Consider the following 21,439-nt stretch of genomic DNA (forward strand, 5'->3'; position numbering starts at 1 on the left):
CCAGGGTTATCACATGCTATAAAACTGGGGGTAGGAATTTTGGATGCAATCCTTTTAATACATATTATGAATCTTGGACTGCAATTAGAACAGGTTTTTCGTTCAATTCCAGTTATGTTAATTTATAAATATAATTCTAATGCAAGATCCAAGTTTTGCCTTATTTTTCTGCAAAATTTGAATAGCACTGCACTTGATATTTTGAAGATCCTCCTTTTACAAGTAAATATAAGGAATGATTAGTGCACTAAGAAGTATTGCAATAAATTTAAATTATAGCTATGAACAATATGATGTGATACATCTTCTTTGCTAAAATTTGCAAATTAATAGAGTAAGAAAAAAAACCCGTGTAAGTTAAATAATAAGTTTTTACTTAATTCTCTTAATAAGAAATGCCTATCTGAAAAAGCATAATGCATTACTTTAACCCATGTAAACTGCCGCTAGCACTTTTGTCTTGAGAAAGTGGACTATTTCCAACACACTTGGAAGTACCAGAATACTTCCAAATGTGTAACTTTTCTCAAGGTACAATCTGCCTTGATTTAATTTTAGGTCTCCTCTGTGATACAGAATTCAGATTCAGATCCACCACTTCCAAAGTTCAGGAGAGTATGGGGTGTGCCTTTTGAATCAGAGCTTATTTTACTTTCTAATGAAGAATGACTACAATTTTTTACTTATTTTTACTTATTTACTTATTTTACTTTTTTACTTATTTTTCTTTCTAATGAGAATTACTACATAAGAAACTTATGTCTGTTAAATATGACTCAGAAATATATATTTTCTGAGGTTTTTGAAGCTAAATATTGTTTTAGGCTTTATTGGAAATGAAGAAGAATGTGGTTCTTGAATCAGTTGTAAAATTTAGGAGAAAACCTCTGGTGTATCTTCGGAAACTTACACATCCATACACAATTTTTATGTTATGATTTCCTGAATTATGAATAGTTTCCTTTTGTTTAGAATTGCATCATCTTTTTTTCAGACTATCTGTTTTGGGATTCAATCTTTGGAATGCTGAGGCATGTCAGTCTTGATCTTTATAGCTTTTAGTTTTTCTAGCTTTTAGGTTTTATAGTCTTTATAGTTTTGAGTAAACTGGTTGCAGTGCCAGTGGCCAAGGCCATTAACCTCCTGTTGAGTTTTGTCATGGTCACTGTAAATTATACCAGCTTCCCAACTTTCTCTTCTGAGGACAAAGGATGTGTATTTTGTCTTGTGGTATAAGCAAGGAGTGTATTTACATGTCTACAATTGTGGCCTCCAATTTTCCTTGTGTTGTGACACAATACAGTAATTTAAGGAGCATGTCTGGAACTTTATTTGGCCAAGAGGTCAATCTGTTTTATTTTTTTATCTGTGGAACCAAGTGTTTATCAGGTTTCTGTGTGAATCATGCAGCGTGTTAGGGAACATTTTGTACCAGTGTTTTATTTTAGATGTCATCATTACAAAGTTTTGATGTGTTAAGTTTTCCAAAGGTATTTAAAGTTCAGGAAAAGTTCTGGTTTTCCCCAAACTTTCCAAATTTAACATGCATATCTTTGTACATATAACTCTGAGCATGTATGTACCTAAAATCTAATTCTGATGGTTTAGTTAACAGAGTAACTGTGAATATTCTGGTGTGTTTCAGGTGTTCAGAAGCAGGATTTGCTAATACGTATACCCTTAGGATGTAAATACTTGGAGAGAATAAAATCTAGGTGATTATATTATTCATGTCTCAATGGGTGGGGAGAAGGTTGAGTGTTATGTTCACCAAACAGCAGAAACAAGGCAGTTGTGAGACTCAGGCTTGTACAGTCGAAGGAATAAACAAGTAATTCTCTTCAAAGTTAAAAGGGAAAGGATTGCAGATCAGAGGCATGGATCCTGTTGTTTTGTTCACTACTATTCCCTACTTAGTGCTCTAAATGCAGAGAGGACTACTGCCTAAAAAATTCTTGACGACGACCCATACAATGCCTTCAGTTGAAAGTGGCCTTCTCAGCGTTCATCTCCAAGTCACTGTCTTGAGGGTTGTATGTAAGCCGTCTAGAAATAATAGGGTGACTCATTCAGTCTGATGTGGCTGTGGGTTTTGTGGTCATCTAGAGGGAGAAAGAGAATGTACTTGGACATATCCCTGCAAGCACTTTAGCAGACATCGCTTTGATGGGGACCAACTCTTACTGGACTGTTTTCTTAGGTTTATTCTAATTTCGTCTGGTGAAAAAAGGTGTAGAATAACCACAAGTTCTGTATCAGGTAGACATAGAATTATGGCTGGGGTTTCTCTTCTTGGTGGGTATTGGTGACATCACTTCAAAGTGTCTCTGCATGCCAGCTCATTTTTGTGTATGGAGTGTTCAGAACTGCAATGGAAATTGTGCTTTAAAAAAGGAGGAAATTAAATGTGTGAGATTAGACTGATGTCATTTGGAGAGTCTAGTTTGTGCAGACGAAACTTCAGGAAATTCAAAGCTTAGCCTGAGTTGTAGTCTATCAATCAAACCGTGGTGAAAGAAGAATGCTAGTAATCATAAAAACACAAAAGATGCGAGATATAAGAAGAGTGCAGGTCTTTATGATCCTGACCCATAACTATATTCTAAATTAATGTTTTTGTTTAATTTCCTGGGGAAAGTATAAAGCTTGATGAATATGGGAGGAAAATATTTCATGGAAGTTTAGTTAACTGATGGGGCATCTTTCAAAGCCAAAATAGTTCAACACCATGCAGATTTGACTCCTCACAAAAGCTGAATGGTGTAATTGCATATTGTATTCTACATTGTCTCATTTTAATCTTGTACTGATGTTTGTAAAAATATATACAATTGCTTTTTAAAGGAGAACTGATAAAAGCACTCTTTTACTTAAGTGAAATCAGTGAAATACTTCAGTCATTTTTAAGTCATAGAGGACTGGAAGCTAATATACTAATATACCACAATGTTACTACCTATGTGAACCCAAGTCACATTATGGCGAATTGCCAGTTTAAAATAAGATAATTTACAAACATAGTTATGTTCTTGGTGAGGAACAAAATATATTTTATTCCTTATGAATCTCTGAAAGAAAAAGATTTTTCTTTCAGAAAGCATAATGAACTCAGTCATTTTGTATTTGAGAATAAGAAACATTCTGAATTTAATTGGTATTGTCTTAAAATGGATTATATTTTTTCTGATATGTCAATTGATTTGTGGGTTAAGCAAGCTACAGGAGCTAGTGGTATTAAATTCCAAATGATCTTTAAAAAAAGCTTCAAAACGAGAAGGTATTTTCAGGAAACTTTTGATTACCATCAGTCAAACAAATCTTAATAACATTTTAGGTGTAGTATTCAGTGTTCCCTATATAATGCTCTTCTGAATATATTTTATGTTAAGCATAAGATTGTTCAATTCTACAGTTAAAGCGTATGGTAGAGGTTGTAATTGGCACACCAGTTAAGACACAAAATTTTAGACTCTGAGCTTGATGTGTCATTTCATAACAGCCTGGAGAAATTGCTTCATTCTTGTGACCAGGAGTGTTATGAAGGAGACTTGTGTACCAGCATGCTATGGAAAAGTTTAAGACTCAAAGAATGTCTTTTATTAAATGAATATTATGTAATTTTTCATGCAGTTAGCAAATTTGATTGTATCAGTTTAACTCAATGAGCAACTCCAAACCGAATAGAAGGTAATCAGAATAATGGAGGAAAAGAGGAAGTTTAATAAATATTCATAATGTATGTGACTTTTTTTTTAATTCTAATGTATGATTTTTAACTAGGCTACCTTCCACATTGTTCTTTTCCTCATAGTCTGTTTCTGTTTTTTCCCCTCACTTTCTATATAGGACTGGTTTATCATATCTGTAGTCTTCTAACAGAAACTGTGGCTCTGTACTTGGAGGCAGATGATAAAAGCAGCACCAAGACAGCAAATGCACTACTTCTGTCCTTGCTTGACATTTTGCACTGCATGCTGATGTATACAGCCAACATTGTGCGCCAGACTTTACAGGTATGGAATATATTTCCTGGGGTCATCACCACCTTAAACAATTTCTATAGAATCACAGAATGGTTTGGATTGGAAAGGACTTTAAGCTCCTCCAGTTCCAACCCCCTGCCACGGGCAAGGGCACCTCACACTAGACCATGTCACCCAAGGCTCTGTCCAACCTGGCCTTTTTAGATAACTTCCTGTTATCCTAATGATGAAATTCCCACTAGTCTGATTTTGTTGACTTTTTAGTGTGATGGAAAGAGAAAAGCATGTGTTTTTCAACTTCATGTCACTGTTTCATGTAGTTACGTGGCTAGAATATCTATATTAGCCTCACTGCGTGCTGAAAACACAGATCCTAGCTGTTTTGTTTCTGTAATTCAATATTTGCTTGATGATAGTTCAGAGCATTTTTCTTCCATTCACTTTAAAAGATTACTCCATAAAAACCATCTTATTATTGTAAATCACGTGTGATACTGTACTTGAAGAGCATATGAAACCCTTGCCTGTGCATTGACAAAAGTATTTCCTCTCACGCTGCTCAGTTTGTTTTCCAAGTTTTTGTTTGAACCGCTGCAAATCATGGCATTGGTAGGACTTCCTCTTCCAACGAAGACATCCTTCTCCTTAGAAATGAAGCCCAAGAAGATACTATTCAAAGAAACTGCACATTGCGCTCTCAAGAACAAAACAAGAAAAAGCTTTCATCTCTTTTTAGACATGATGTTAAGCTAGCAATGTTTGCTTTTGTTTTAAAATATGCCAAATTTTGAAGTTAGTCAAGTGGAAGTAATTTCTCTATTTAGGCTGCAAACAACATCATGTACTCTTCATGCCAGTTTTTTGATGTTCTTGGGATTATCCACTGAAGAACAGAGAAGCCTTTTAGGTCCAATGTATGTGAAGGACAGATATTCAAAAGATTGTAGCCAGGTTGTACTGTCATTCAGGACATGGCTTCTTTAATCTGGCATAGTCCTTCTCTGAGGGTTGGTTATTTTTTGTGGGTTTGGAGGGTTTAGGGGATTTGGAGTTTTTTTTAGAAGGTTTAATGTATGAAGTGGGTATAGAAAATTGAGCCCCTGCTTTTTTTCCTACACAGATTTATGTGATCAGTGATGTTATCAGCCTGAGAGGTGGGGTTTCCTTAATTTTTTTTGGAAGAGATTTAATTTAGATCTGATGATATGATACCATGTCTTTTTTGAGTCCTCTGTTAGCAGGTTCTGTAATGGGTTTCTTATCTGAGAATCACTTTATAAATCAAATTCTGGAGGCTAATTGCTGGTTGTCATATTGTTGGCATCACTCCGTGTAATCACAGAGGGCTAAATTCTGTACTTAGTTTCCATGCAACAGTAGTGAGGACACATATGAGGAAAGAGAATCTTGCCCATGGATTAGTAATGTTAATGAATCTGATTATTTTTATTTAGATACAAAAATAAATCTATACATTCAAAGCCAAATTCTGTTCTGGCTTTACGTGAATACATCAGTTGATTGATGTGCTAGACTCCAGCTCCACTTTTGCCCAGCTCTAGTCAAAGGGATCTGCTTTGCTTTGGAAGGCTAATGGGAACAAGAGGCAGCTGGAAAACTGAGCTTTAAAGCACAGCTCTCTCCTGTACCCTTATAAAACTACTTGTCTTGACAATACTTGTCAGAGGGCCCCTGTGCAGCATGAGCTGCATCATTACACATGCCTTACTGGATGATGGCCATCAGTTGGTGACTATTTACAGTGCATCTACATAATATTCCACTATCCACGGGTTACTAAATGCATCACTGTAGTGATAACAAATATTCTTGGACTGTTTTTATAGGGATCTTCTGAATAAGATATCTTCTAAAACGGAACTTGAAAAAGAGAATCAAATTTTCTCCTATTATCCGTTTTTGAGGCTTAAGTTGACTTTTACAGATTGTACTATCACCACTTGAATCCTTTTTATTTAAGCTTTTTATATGTAAAGTGATAAACTTATCCAGCTGCATAGACAAAACATGGCACCACTTTTCCTTTGCATTTCAGTACTCTATGCTGAATGGTGCTGATGGCTGTATCCAGCTTCATTCAAGAGTTTTCTCACTGTGGTCACTAAATATATAAAAGTTAAAGAAAGTAGTCAAACATAGAATGATAGGATCAACTGGGTTGGAAAAGACTGTTAAGATCATCAAGTCCAACCGTTACGTGTCTTCTCATCCAAGCACTAACCAGAAAAGCTATCGTAAATTTTGCTGAAGTGAAGGTGACTTATTTCGCTTGCTTGGTTAATATAAACACTCCATTTTGTTTTATCCTCTCTGTGCTGTCTCTTTCTACCTTTCTTATACTTCAGCATTCCTTGTCATTTGTAGATCCCTCATTGAGACTCACCACAATGTGTCTTATCACCTGAAGAAACAGCTTTTCAGATCTCTTTTATTTCAAAGTTCTTTACAGAAGAAAGGCATTATCCTTTCAACTCACCAGTATCAACAGTGGAGCCTCAGCAGTAGTGTCTCCTGTCTCAGGGGACTTGCTCCTGTGTTTGCTTTAGCAAATGAGTATCCTCAAGTATTACGCTTGGATGATGGCTTTAGGATTGAGCTTCAAATGAAACACAATATGAAATGATTTTTAAATGTGTTCTTTAGATAAAATATGTACATTTTTGTCTAGCAGCTCAACTGTATAGGGTCATGGTCCAAAGCTGGTGCAAAATAATTAAGTTAAAGGGAAAATCTTTCAAGCAAATCCTTCTGATGTCCTGGAGCAGGGGTGGGTCATAAATAGCACTGCCTAGGATGGCAGTGTGTTTTGATGAGGGGAGATGACAGCGGCCAGAATTACAAGTAGTAACAGATCACAGATTTTGGTCACTTGAAGATTTTCCTATTCGTATTTCAAAAATAATTTAAACTGTTGTAGTATATGATGAATATTTCGGGATGCACAGAGTGAGTCAGAAGGGCAAAATTGGACATCGTTACTGAGAATCCTAACTTTTCAGTCATCTTGATTTTCTTGGTTTAAGTTGCACTTAAAATTCTTCTTGATAAAGGAAAAAAAACCGATTGAACTTCAATTTTAAAGTAGGCATGTTATGTTGAAGGGAGTACAAACGCATAAAACATTTATGGCTCTAGAGATATCTTTTGCATATGCAGTTTATAGCATCTTGCTGAAGAAATGTCATGTAGGTCAGTATATTCAGCCTATGCAGGATGGGCATAACAACATGAGTCCCTTTTGCTTTGTGCTTGTTGTTACAGACACAGGGAGCATTAACTGTTCATTGGGAGTCCAGGAATACTTAACTAGAAAAGAGTTTATAAGTCTCCTTCAAACTGCTGTTCAGAGTTTGGCCACCTAATGGACCTAATTTGTTTCTTGTAACGCAACAGTCACCAAGGTTGCTTTTTATTCTTTTCTCACCTTATTAAGGCACAGAAATCCGGCACAGGAGGGGACACACAGGCTGCTGAAGACCTTCTGCTTATCAATAAACCCCTGACGGACCTAATTAGCCTGCTTATTCAGCTGGTGAGAATTTGTTTGTAAGCCTTTTGGAATGTTGCTGAAGTTGAAATTATTCAACCGAATTCAACATCTTTGAACTCCGTTTGCTAAGTTTTCTTTGTTTGTAAGCTCCTACCTAGCACAAAGGCAGACTTAAAAAAACCCATGTTTTTAAGAAATTAGAGGTCACAGTGACTTGCAGGTTACCAGTGACATCAGAGTAAGTCTGTCCCAAGCATAAAAGTGGAATGAGGTGCAGGATGTAGATTTTCAGTTTGGATACATATGTATAGCCAAATTTTAGTCCTTTAGAATGGACTAGTGATAAGTGCATAGGGAAGGTACATGAAACAAGTACTTCTACCATTAGAAAAGTCAGTAAACTTAAAATTAATTGCAGAGAGTAATGCCTTTTAATATTCTTTTTCTTGGTTTTCAGCCTTTGGAGTTGTTCTCAAGGGTTTAGTTTTATTTTAACATGATCCTGGGGGATTTACAAGCAGGAATGGTCCCTGGTGATCTGTAAACACCTTTGAAGTCTGTTTAAAGTCAGACTTTTCCAGGGTTTACTAGATGTCACAGCACTGCATTGAAATCTCCACAGACTACTGTATTGCGGCCCTGATGCATCCCATCAGCTCAACCTCCATCATACTGTGCCAGAGATTTGTATTAGCTCTGTGTGTAATGGGTTGTAGTTGAGGAATTCTTGAGCTGGACAGGGGTTTTAGAGGCTTTCTCAGCCTTTTATTCAACATAAAGCCATTAAAATGGTATGTGAGAACTTCCCTGTGGAATATCACACTATCCTTTCAAGGTTATGTTGCTAAGAGGCACTTCAGATTCGCCGTGTTCTCTTCCAGACACAATTTTTTTGTTGTTGTTTTGCATTTAAATATAGGTTTTCAGATGTATTATGGTATAAATACTGTGCCCCTTTTACTATCTTTAGCTCTGTCTGTCATCTTCTATTTTGGGGAAGAATGTGATTCGTTTTTTATTAACTTTTGGCGTTATACATGTTGCTAAGTTCTCCTTTGATGGATTTATTTTAACCAGCTATTGACAAAGGCTTTTTGGAAATGTTCAATTAATGACCTAAACCAAAGTGACTGAATTTTCACTATATAATGTATCATTTTTATAAATTCTTTTAATTTATTTTCTATTAATTTTTTACTCATTATACATGATAAAATAGCAAGACATGAGGAGATGCAAATGTTCTTTTAAAGTGAAACTAGTCATAAATTTAAATTCCATTAAGTCTCTAAAGAACAGAAAATTAGAGGCCAAGCTTTACTCAGCCTATACCACCTGGAAGTCTTTTACAAGTTTTTAATTAAAAGATAGGATAATTGTATAGTTAGTATGTACTGATTAGATCCTAACTTACCCTTGTATTTCAGAAGCATGACTGCAAATTACTGCTAGGTTTTGCTTTGTTCTGTATTTCTACAGGTTCTGGTATGTTTAAAATGCTTATTTAAAATCTGCTGGTTTTAAGAGTAAAGACCATTGGTGGTGATGTTTTTTGGGGGTTGGTTTTGAATTTTGCTAAAGATTTTGTAAAATGAAAGGATTTCCTCTTGTAATACACATTGTTCTTTATGTGTGCTTGATTAGATAAATGAAAGTTATTTCAGTTAGGTTTTTTAAATTTTATATCCTTTACCCATTGCTCTATTAAACATTTCCTCTTAAGGTTGGAAGAATTTGAACAATTGAACAATAATTTTAACATTTAAGATCCACTTGTTTAAAATGTTTTATGCTCTAATGTCTTCAAATAGGACTAGATTCTTTGTGAAGTCTAGTGGGTCTCTCAAGATGTATATGCTCCCTACCCCTCAAAAAGACTCAAGCCTACGCAAGCTTCTGTTCTGTGTAGCTGCCAGCAGTAGTTGGCTGTATTCATTGAGCTGTGTGGCTACATAACCCTTTATTAATGTTTTGAGGCATTTAGTTCTTTGTGAATTTTATTTTCTGGAGATAATCGAAGTCTTAAATTCTGAACCAACCATCACTTTAAGATACTGAGTTAAAATCATTTTCTCTGGTTTACTGTTTCTACCTGTCTTACCATATTTATAGTTCCTTATGTCACTTTGAATTACTGCTTTCCCTCATCAATTTGTTTATCCATCAAGTCGATGATCGTTCTGTGTGCCATTACTTGTCCGTTTATTTCCTCAAGTTCTACATGTCTCTCTCTTAAAAATCCCTCAAAAATCAATATGCATAAAACTTGAAAATGTAAAAAACGTAGAATCAGTTTTTCCCTTCTGTAACCATGATTTAGTCTGTCATGAGGACATAGCAAAGTAAGTATAGGAAACCTAGAATGCATGTAAGTGAAACTAAAGAGTTTTTAAGAATGCAAAAGAAGAAATAATTAAAAGTTCTGTCATGCAGAAAACACTGCAAATATAGAGAATTCAATATTTAACCCCATGATCAGTTTCCCTGAATTGATCAATAAGAGGAAAATAAATTGAGCATTCAGGCTTTTGCTTGGTAGCTTTGTGTTTAAAAGTTAATTACACTTAGCTTTTTGTGTGTAACATTTCTCAGCTTGAAAATAAATCTGATTTGGTTATTATACTGAAACTTGCAGCAATTATAGAAGATAACAGATACCTTCTTTTTAATGTACTGTTATTCTGCAAGAAAAAAATATTAGTTTTGAAATCACTTCAGTGTGGATTTTCAGGAACATTTCTGAAACTTTCAGAAACCCTGCAAGTACCTATAAAAAGGAGCTTCATTTCTCTGTGGATCCTGGATTTAAAGCATGGGTGTAGATCTTCCAGTCTTTTCTGAGCCTACAGGACTGCTGGGACAGAACTTTTCCTGTCTTCTGGTGGTAGGCTTCTTCATTGTAGTAGTACTAGTAATAGCTGCAGTTCCATACTGTGCTCTGTATATTACTGTTGAAAGACCAGTTAATCGTGTGCAAACATGAAGAGGACAAATATGAAGCCTCAGTGCACATGAATGAATGAGATAATCTCTTCTAGGTCCTTTCTGTCTCTGCGTTGCACTGGCTCTAAGGCTGTGCCCTGACTTTGGTTTCAGAGTGTGTGAAGGTGTTTGCCAATGACTAATAAAAATGACTGCAGAAGAATGATAACGCTGTAGCCTGTAGACTTCTATTTCACATTTCTTAGGAATGCAGACAGTTCTGTGGCCAGAGTGGAAAGATATCTATTTATTTCCTGTAGTGCATTATGTATTGCTGTTATTGTATTTGAAATGTTATGAGTGAATTATATGTGAAGAATTCTACAGAGCTACCTTAAAAAACAAAAATCAAACCAACCAACCCTCAAAAAAAACCCAAAACCCAACCAACCAACCAAAAAAACCCCAACAGACACCAGAGGAAATAACTGTATATTGTCACAGAATTTCAGAATGGGGATTCAGTTTCTCAGCAATTAGACTAAATTATAATGAACTGGAAATACATTGCTTTTTAAAATATATTCTATAATTTCCCAATTTTGCCCTAATCCATAATAATAATATTTTATTTTTTCATTTTAAACTGCACATACTTACTAGTAATGATAGCATAGTAGAGTGAGCAGATTTAGTAATGATGTTTTGCTTTTACATTTTGTTTAATGTTTGCAAAATCATCTTCCTTATAGTTCCCAATTGTGCTTCCGTTACAGCACATTCTGTAATCACACTACTGATCTAATGAACATCTATCTCTTATCGTAATAAACTCTCTTTGTGGATAACCTCATTAATGCACTGAAATAGTGTCCCCTCCGGGTAATCCAGACAGTTTCATTGTGGCTCTAAAATTAAATGCTGTAACAACTCCAGCGCTGTGAAAACTGCCACTTCAGCTCAAATGATCACACATTTCTTCCAGTGGCTTGCAATTCATGAACACACTGCAACTCTGGTCAAAATGAAGGGGTTTTTGACAACAGACTACAGAAATACAGTTGTCTAATAACAAGAAACTTACTGTTCTTCAGCACGTTAACCTTAAAATACACAGAGCAGGTTCCATCTATAAAGGAAGAGAGGATTTTGATATGAGCCTGTTTACAGGGAGTTATAACATGGCTGTAGAAATTAAGGAATCCACAGTCTTCTTTGCACAAAAGTCTTGTCATGAGGCATTATTTTAAAGTGTTGAAATGTAAAATAAACCTACAGTTCTGAATTAGAGAATGGCAAAAATTATGCCTTTAGCTGTTCAGTAATTTATTTTGAGGTGCTGGATTTTCTTCAAGCTATACACTAGCTCAGAATATTAACAGCTGCAAGGAGAAAGAGTACTAATGTTTCTGCTTTGCTGAAGGGCTGAATCCATAATCCCCTCGAAGACTGATAAAGCAAAGAGAAATCAAAGGCCACTAGACTTTTTTTTCATGTAATTATGGAATACTAAGGGGTAGATATTTTCTTAAACAGTTAGAGCTCTAGTTTTTCATGGGTTTCTCTTCCTCTGAAAGAACAAAAACTTAAGTAGCTGCTGTTATGTTAAACTATAAATGCATTTCTAAGACTTGAAATATCAAATGGAGTTCTTACGATTAGAAAAATAATCAGAACACTATTCCAGCTGATTAAGAAATGAACTATTTGTCTATATTCGCTGTCTAGCTACATGATTCTAGCTTCACTGTTCTTATTAGACGTGAGATACTATTTCTTGAAAGCTGAATTTTTATTCCTTGGTTTTCTATATTTACAGGTATTCTATTTTCAGTCATTGCTTTTGTTCATACCAGTAATTTTCTTCAGATCTCCTACTCTTTATAACGAGTACTAACACTGACTGCCAGCCAGTGTTAAAATTCAGGCTGCCGACTTACGACTTTTGACATCTGAATCACTACTTGTCAGTAGTGAAACAGCAAAATGGTGAGAGTTATAGAGAAGAGTGCTGATGTGGACGTATTTAAATAGGGACATTGCTTTTCCACCTTAATTATTGATGGGTTAGACTGTAGACCAATGATTCTCATCCTCCCCAGACTAAATACGGTCTTTCCTATTCCCAGCATGTTTCCCTCTTTATCCAAGACCTATGCTGTTATTGTTTTAGCCTGCAGTTTTCCAGGATGACAGCAACTTGTTCCCCAAACTCTAGATAGCACTGAAGCTCAAAGAGGCTCTGGTGAAGCAGAGGAGCAGAAGAGCCTGAAGTACAACAGGGGATGAAGGACCTTGTGATTGAATAGGATGATGTCCTGACTAGCAAGTACTGTGAACCCTGGAATGATACTGGTGGCTAGGTTTGGAGGATGGTCACTAAACACTTGACATCCTGTGAAGAGTGAGGCTGTCTGATGCCAAGACATATTGGATTGAGAATTTCAGGGTCTTCCTTTCTTTTGTTGGGGGGCAAAGAACAGCAGCAACAGCGGTGAAAGGTCAGGCTTGCCAGGAGGAGATAAGCAAAGCCCAAGCCCAGCTCCTACTCATCTAGGGCAAAATGTTCCGCTGTCATGCTAACTGGGGACTCCTGCTGAAGGCAGCCTACCTTGGGAATAATGCTGACAGACTGGAATTGCTCATTTGCTTCCTTGAAAATCATGTACCCTCCCGGTGTTAGGAAGAACTGCCAAAGACATGGTGCTTTATGTATTTCTTCACAGAAGTTTGTTGTAGGGGCAGTCCTCTACAGAGACTGACACCTTTCACCTCCTCTGATACTTAATGAATATCTAGGAAAAAAGACCTTGGGAACAGTCTCACTTCCAAGTATGGCTGTTGTGACTACTGATTACACGTAGGATTTTGTGCTTATTGAGCCCAGGGAGCCAGCCTCCACTGCCATTCCAGGGCATGGACAGATCTATCCAAATAAATGTTCACTGATTTTGATGTTCTATTTTTGGTTAGCCACAAACAAGATCTGAAAAGTGCTTGGACTGTGATTTTTCTTTAGAGAGAGGTTGATATACCTGTCTATGCTGATCTAGTAGCAAACTGTAAGCTGGAGTGCTGCTGTTGCAAGGGATGAGAGATATGTTAAAGTAGTTTAATTTTTCCTTCCTTTATCTAATAGCGGTTTTTTAGTGAAGGAAATACAAGTTGGCTTAAAACCACCAGTGGATTTTTTTTCATTTGATAAGGATTGAAGATATAAATGGATCTATAAAGCTTGTTACTATTTTTAGCTTTTCCTCCTTTTAAGCTTTTCTGTTGATGTTGTTTGATAATTCTGGTGTTGGACACTATCAAATAGGTGGCATTTAGATTGGAATGAAGAAAAACCATACAGCAAAACTGTGGAAGAAATAGCTGCTGTGGTCCTGTCACTTGCATAGCATTAGGTCAAATAGGATGTGATATGCCTTGGGGCTATGTATTCAGAGCTTACATCTCAGTTCAGGCTGTTTTAAACAGCCAGTTCTGTGAAGCTAATGGAAAACAGGATTCTATTTGCGTGCAGATCACTGGGGAATTTCTGCTGGAATATTTGAGGAGTGTATGTCTGATATATTCATAGAGTGCTTTAAAGTAACTCTGTAGGTTTTCCTTAAAATGAAGAAAACTTGGGAAGTTCATACTGCAGATTAAATACGTAACATTATTGAAATGGTTGTGCATGTTGTATAAATGGTTGAACAGACTACATAAATTGTTTCCTTTTATTGTCAGTAAGGATAGTCAGTTAACTGTAATCTAGCTGCTTTGTTTATAAATAGCACTTGTGGAATACAAAACCTGAATAGGAGCGATGAGGTGTTTTTACACTTCTGTACCTTATTGGTTAAGATGACCACTGGTATGTTTTGTCCAGTTCATAGGTTGTAAGGTGAGAAAAAGCTATTGTAGTCAGTCTAGGATCATATATAAGACAAGACACAGGACTTTCCTAAATCAAATCCACATTTTAGGAAAAGGATTTGTTAATTTTTTTGGAAAAAAGAAAAAAAAAAGTCATGATATATAAATCACCTGTGATGGAGAATCTGTCTCAGTTCTAAGAAAGTTGTTTCAGCAGTTAAGCACTCCCATTAAAGAAAGAAAAAAAGAAATCCAAGTATTCTCTTCCTTTTAATCTGAATTGCTTTATCTAAAGTTTTGAGCTATCATCTCTTACCAGTCTTTTTTCAGGTAAAGGAATTAACCTATGCTCAGCCTGCTTTTTCTTACGTATAACTGAGAGAATATTATCAAATGCCCTTTAACCCTCCCTTTGATAAGCTATAGACATTGAATTCCTTCAGTTCTTTGCTGTTGTTTTCCAATCTATCATCCTCTTGCCTGTTCCCAAGAAACCTCTATGATTTATTTCACTAGCTTTCACGAACTGTCTGTGCTAAAACTAGGCATTGCATTCTTGTTGTCATTCCAACGGTGCCAAATACAAGCATAATATGGTATCTCTACTGGTTATTTGCAGATTGTACTTTCAAGAAGGATATAAAGCATTTTGATAGCAGTGTCATACTGTCAGAAGCTCATTTAAAGATGATTATTAGCCATGCCCTCAAATCTTTTCCACAACTTTGCTTCCTAGGAAAGAGTTTTTCCATCCCATTGCAAGGGCCTGCTCCGGTGTCTGCTCTTCAAAGGAATGCAGAAAAGCTGGAATTCAATAAAATATTTAAAACCTGCAAAGTATACCTCCTAATGTGACTATTTAAAATCCATTAAATAGCCAGAGAGCCTGTACACTACCTCAACCAGAAGCCATAGACTTGATTTAGAAATAGTTAAATTAAGTTTTATGGTGTGAGTTATGTAGAAGATGAGACATCATGGCTGTAATACTTTATGCTATTACCACTTCTGTTTAAAGCAAAACTAAGAGTTGGGAGCAATATTTTCAGTGCTTTTATGTCGCTCTAGTTAAATTTGATAGAATCATAGTGGAGACATTGTTATACTGCTGCTTAAAAACATATATTACAATTCCCTCACTTTATTAAGCTTAGTTTAGTGGAATTTTGAGTCAATCAACTAGAAATGATTCTTTCCTGGCACAATGCAGATGCCAATAGTCTCCCAAATCCCCAGTGATATGCAATTTCTCTGAAATTGGAATTTTATTTTTGTTTGTTCCTTTTTAGCTTCCCAGTGAAGACACGGAAATATTTGTGAGCGCCTCACAGTGTTTATCATTGCTGGTTCAGCTCTATGGAGGGAACAGTCAGGAGAGTATGTCTCCAGAAAACATGGGCAGCTTTGCTGAAGTACTGAAGTCCAAAAAAGATATACAACAACTGAAGCTTTTGTTGAGAATTGTGAAGAGACTGGTGAGTCAGCTTCTAAAGATTTTAAAATTCCACGTGTTTCTTTTATATAACTGGATAATTTTGGGGCTGCTTTGTCCTTAAAAAAAAAGAAAAGTATAAGTGAATTATGGAAAGAAAAAAATGTGAATTTATGTGAATTTAAATTTCATGTCTTTGAATTTCATTTAACTTCTCTGCAGAAGGTAGCCTTCTACACTTTAAACCTCCTCCGAAATGATTGTAGGATTTCTCCTATTCCAGTTAAGCATTCAGCGATTTAAATAACTCTTGTTCGTTATAGATTTGTTTAGTACTTCAGCTTGATGAAAAATTGGAACAATTTTCTGAATGCTTTCTGAAAAAACTAATCTTGAAGCATTAAATAGCTGCTCAGAAACACTGTGCTTGATTTCATGGTAAATAAAATACCATTTTGTACTTGAAATAGGTTTGTCGGTAGGCTGTTGACTCCTCATTGTCACCGAGCAATAGGGACCACTTCTGGAGTGCTTGTGATGTAGAATGCCAATGAGCGGGACTCATGCAGGGCCTTACTGTGGTGATGTTCTTCACGGGTAGGGGTTTCAGTTCTGTTATGCTCTGACATGGGGGCATGACAGTAGCATTGCGTCTTTCAAGTAGATTAGGTGGAAAATATTCTGTATCTGTAACATTCTCTTAGATAATACTATGGGTTTTATCTTGAAGCATTGTGTTAAGAAGCTTTGCCTTCATTGTCACCTTGCGTTGCTTGATTACTTCACCCTTTTCTCTCCAAGAGCAGGAGTTTTCAATTGAAATAGGGTAACTTCCCCAGTGTAAGAGGCAGAAGGCACTTGAATTCTGAAAGTGCAGTGCTGCCTACTAGAGTAAAGCCATAATCAGTGGCAGCAGGAGTTAAGAGGAAGCAACTCTTTAGTATAGCTTTTAGATCTGTTCCTGTCCTCTTTCTCCTGCCTACTGTATCTACATCAAGGGGAGTAAGCACCATACCCTTCCCAGTTTTGCTCAGTCCTATCTTTCCCTAAAAGAAGCATAAATACATATGATTAAAATTGATGTTTATAATTCATAATTTCTCTTATTCTTGACACTATCTCAGGTTTCACTCCTTTATTTTCTCATGTTCTTCCTGAAAGGAGAATTCTGGCAAAGATTTTTGTAAAGACACTTCCTACTGATTTTTGCTTGTACCTGTGCTTCCCTTTCTGTGTAATTGTTGTGCTGCGTAGAACTGTCTTTTGCTTTGCCCCAAGAGCAGTAAGAGCAAAGAGGCAACAAAGCGTGAAGAAAGGAAAGAGAAATGAGGCTGCAGTGTACATATCTAGATTATTTAATTTCAGTATAGCTACAGACATGTTTCCTTTCCTGCCATTTTGAAGACTATAGTTCAATAGTTGACATAGAGAGCAAGATACTTAATACAGAAACTTCTGTTGGCTACCGTAAGAGAACAAATCTATGCTGTCACCTTTTGGATCTTGCAAATTCCTCTGCTTTTAGATCTCTCCTTTGTATACTAGTGATACTGGTACTTCTTATTTGTAAGATCAGGCATAGATTTTCTGTAATTATTTTAATGAGATAAGAGGATTTCTTTTGAAAGCAAGGTTCATAGATAATTTGACAGATTATTTAATAAATTTTACATTATTTCTCTAAAATGTAAAAAGTCCTGTTCATAGGAGATGATTATCTTGTCAAAATTGTCATAATCACAAAAGGCATTGAAATATAATCATATCTATTTAAGAAGGATTCAGCCCACATCAGCTGTTCATGCTGAATTTTAAAGCCTAGAACAGTGTTGTTCTTTTTTTAATATCAGAACAATATTTTAATAGAGGGATCATTAAGTGCACCAATTTCCATTCTTGCCAAGCAGTGCTTATACAGAGCATCTTTCCAATCTGTGGTTACATTAACTTTGTTGGTACAAGCACAGGTATTGCTTATGTGAAACAGGAATGTACAAAAAGAATTCAGTATATTTATGCTATAAGTGCGTTGATCACATGTATTTCTGGAAGTAAGGAAAAGGCACAGCAGTATGACTAGTTAATTTGTCCCCCATTTGTGTTTCATATGACTCCAATGAGCCTATGTAGACAGATGTCTCAATTTCAGAGTCTTCACTGTAAAGCACATCATAGAATTTGTTGACGTACAAGATGACCTTACATTGATGAAATGGGAACTTGTATCTATGTGTTGGTTTAAGTGTTCATTCGTTAAGTTTTGCCTCCTGGGGGGGGAGGTGTTTGGACAAAATTGGATGTTTTTTTGAATTTGTGGGGTTTTTTAAATGGTCGTTGCCAACTTTGACCAGCAAATTGCCTGCAGGGCAATATAAACTTCTTGTAACCCTTTATTTGCCCATTTTTTGCCCTACAATTCTGTTGTATTCGTTTCTTAAACAGAAATAAAGGTATAGGCCAGAGATGGGGGGAAAATATGTATTTGTGCAGACTTATTAATGGAATCACCATGAACAGCCCTTTGTACAAGCTTTATTTTGCTGTAAAAGGCCGGGTTGGACAGAGCCTTGGGTGACATGGTCTAGTGTGAGGCATCCCTGCCCAAGGCAGGAGGTTGGAACTGGATGATCTTAAGGTCCTTTCCAACACAAACCATTCTGGGATTCTATAAAAATAAATCATTTGAAGTGAAAACCAGAAAAAATTTGCTTTGAGCTTTTGTAACTGTTTAAGGAAGAATCATTTAAAACTTTTAAAAAGGCCACATTGACTGTCTTTTATTTTTCTTTTTTTCTTTTATAGTCACCTCAGCTTTCAAAGCTTTTGGGTCTGTCAAGCCCATGTTAAGCAGTCCTTTTCAAGAATGTTCTCTCACTGGCATTGATTGGTATAATGGACAGAAATGGAATAAAACTATTGGATCAAACAAATGGGGTTTGGGGGGTTTTAAGGTTTTGTTGTTGTTTTTCCCTTTAGTCCTTTTAATAACTCATTCTGGTGCTTCATCTTGGATTAGACAATACTGTTATTGAGATATTCTTAATCTTTTTTAGCATTTGTATAACCAATCAGTGATGTCAGGAGAGTGATCTTGTCTCATTTTTTGGTTCTGGAAGCCTCTCCTGCCACACTTCATAGAAATCAATTCTTTTCACTTCTTCTCTCCTGTGAAGATACAAAGCATCTTCTTACAGTCCAGAAAAATCATCTAGAGTAACGTATTTCTTTGTGAAGTAAAAGAAATTTTCATTTGGGAAGCAAATAGTTCAATTTTTGCCTGCTTTACTGAGAAGTTTTTGATTTCTCTTTTTCCCCACAGGGAAAAAAAATCTACCTGACCTCTCTATTTATTATCTAGTGTGAAATGTAAAGGCAAGTGATTATCGCCATACTTTTTACAGAACTAGCCAACATCTTTCCACTGGACACATAATCACTGTGGAATTACAGCTGAGTACTCACAGATAAAATGCCTCAGCTTTCAAAACAGGAGAATACTCTTTTTTTATGCCATCTTATTAGAATTCTTCTGACAAAAATGAGTAAGCATCAGGCTTTAACAGGCAGTTCTGCACTCACTGTGGAGAATGAACTTTTGTTCTCTGACTTTTACCATACGTATTTGTCAGAAAGGATATTTGAATTCTACCTAAATCACTCCTTTTTTAAAATTCTGATTGTGTTTCTAGAACCTCATTTTCACTGATTTACATATCATAACTGTCAAAAAGTTGTTCATCGTTTGTTTGTGAGCAACTAAGACATTTAGGATGTCATGTGGGTGTCATATGCCCTGTGGGGCTACATATAAAGATTTCTCAAATCGTATTAGGCTGCATAGTAAAGATGCTAAGCCTAGAATGACAATACTTGAGCTGTGGCAGAAGTCATAACTTTCATTTATTTCACTGTAGGACTATTGAACACTAATTTACTTTCCCTACTAGTTTGGGCCACAGCAATGGCATCATTGTGTACCTGCAGGTGGATTTACTACCCAGTTTCCAATCAGTTAAAACCTGGGTCAGTATGTCTAAAATATCATTCAAGTCTTGTGTCCCTAAGTATTTTTTTTATGTAGATTATTAATTATACCATCCTGAGTATTATACAGAGATATGCTGAGTTCACATCTCTTGAATTGACAGCTGCGTGTTTGTATATTAAAAGATGTGTAGATATTTTTACTGTGATAGTTCCCAGATTAGGTCCTCATTATATTATTCACGGATCATGCATTATGAGGAAAGATATTTACAGCTTGAGGAGATATTTAAAGCTTGAAGAGCTATACAGTCCGAGTAGCACAAATGTTTGATTTAGGGTAGCAGTTCTGCAACCCCTCTGTAAGTCCAGCTTTTTGCTGGAGATTTGCTTCTCAAGAGATTCGCACAAGTACGTCTACAGGGACCTTCTCTCAAAGATGGTGAAGCAAAATGCCAAGGCATTTTAAGACAGCATCCCTTTTATGGCTTCGTCTCTGAGGATTCAGTGCCACAAGGAGGTGCTTGTGTGGCAATTCCCAGTGGAGTCTGCTTTCCCAGTCTTACAAAGCTGCAGGAACCTGTTGGCGTATCTCCTGTGAAGAGATCAGAGCACTCAATAACCTCAGTTAGCTGGAGAAAAACTTTCTCTAATCTCAGTCTTTCATGTGTGCCTTTAATTAATTTCATTGCTTATGAAGGTAATCTGTAATATTCCATTGCTGTAAGGAATAATTTTATGACAGAGATGCTTATGAATACAGTATTGACTCATGGATTGCTGACATTATAGGTATACTCACTATAAATGCGCAGGTTGTTATATGTATTTTTCCTAAATTATACATATTTTTAAAATCCAGATGACTCTTATATGAACAATTTCTATCCCTCATTAGTGTTAATCTCTTATTTTCAAGTTGTAACCAAACCTGCATCCCTTCTTTATAGACCATCTTTTGTTGGCTTCAGTCTAATAGAATGATGTCCTTGGATAGGATGGGGTTTTTCATTAGACACAAACAACTTAAGATCCCCCCCAAGAAGAAGAAGCTAGCCAGCATGATGATATATTATGTAGATCATAAACAGGATGGTTGTCTCAAAAGGCTTTGAAGCAAGCACATGGAAAGGATAATCTCCACCCTTCCTGGCTGGGGGAATTGCTTTCTGATTCCTGAAAGGGGCAAGGGAGATGACTCTCCTCCGCTTCTGGGTTTTAGTCTAGTCACAAAGTAAGCTTTAAAGTATAGCTTTTTGAATCTTGCATAGGGTTTGACTGAAATATGATCTAATGACATCTCTTTTAATAAATTTACGACATCCCTGATGAATATTAACAGTCAGCAGGGATATTTTTGAGTCAGAATTGCTGTGCCAGGCCATTGCCGTTGGTGAAGAAGCAATATATTGACTTTACAGTGAAGAGTTAAGAAAAACTACTTCAAATTACTCAGAAGATGAATGCAGCCTAATCGCAACTACTCTAACACAATTTAAACAGGGATTTAAATAGAATGAGTATAGAGTAATGTAAAGAAATTCAGCATTTAGTAGGCATAGTTCTGCAGCACAGCCCCTTTGCTGTCTCTTGCCGTGTATGTATACTGAACAGAGAATTGGGCTAATATTAACTTATCTGAGTAATTTTTATTTTGTTTTTAAATCTCACTCAAGCTGTATTTTGAACTTTGTGTTCACTTTGTAATGTCATACGGGCACTACCAAATTCTCATAGAAATGA

The 21,439-nt window shown here is 36.1% G+C and overlaps 1 protein-coding gene across 2 annotated transcripts in view; it reads left to right on the forward strand.

The window, feature by feature from the left end:
* Nucleotides 1-21,439, forward strand: part of ULK4 (unc-51 like kinase 4) — a 225,741-nt gene that overhangs the window by 152,330 nt on the left and 51,972 nt on the right. For both annotated transcript variants that reach the window (XM_030512705.1, XM_030512714.1), the window contains exons 34-36: nucleotides 3,847-4,013; nucleotides 7,438-7,536; nucleotides 15,570-15,755. In XM_030512705.1, coding sequence (XP_030368565.1) covers nucleotides 3,847-4,013; nucleotides 7,438-7,536; nucleotides 15,570-15,755 — 452 coding nt within the window. The remainder of the gene's footprint in view (nucleotides 1-3,846; nucleotides 4,014-7,437; nucleotides 7,537-15,569; nucleotides 15,756-21,439) is intronic.

The sequence above is a fragment of the Strigops habroptila genome, chromosome 1 (assembly GCF_004027225.2).
Source record: "Strigops habroptila isolate Jane chromosome 1, bStrHab1.2.pri, whole genome shotgun sequence".
Lineage (NCBI taxonomy): Eukaryota > Metazoa > Chordata > Aves > Psittaciformes > Psittacidae > Strigops > Strigops habroptila.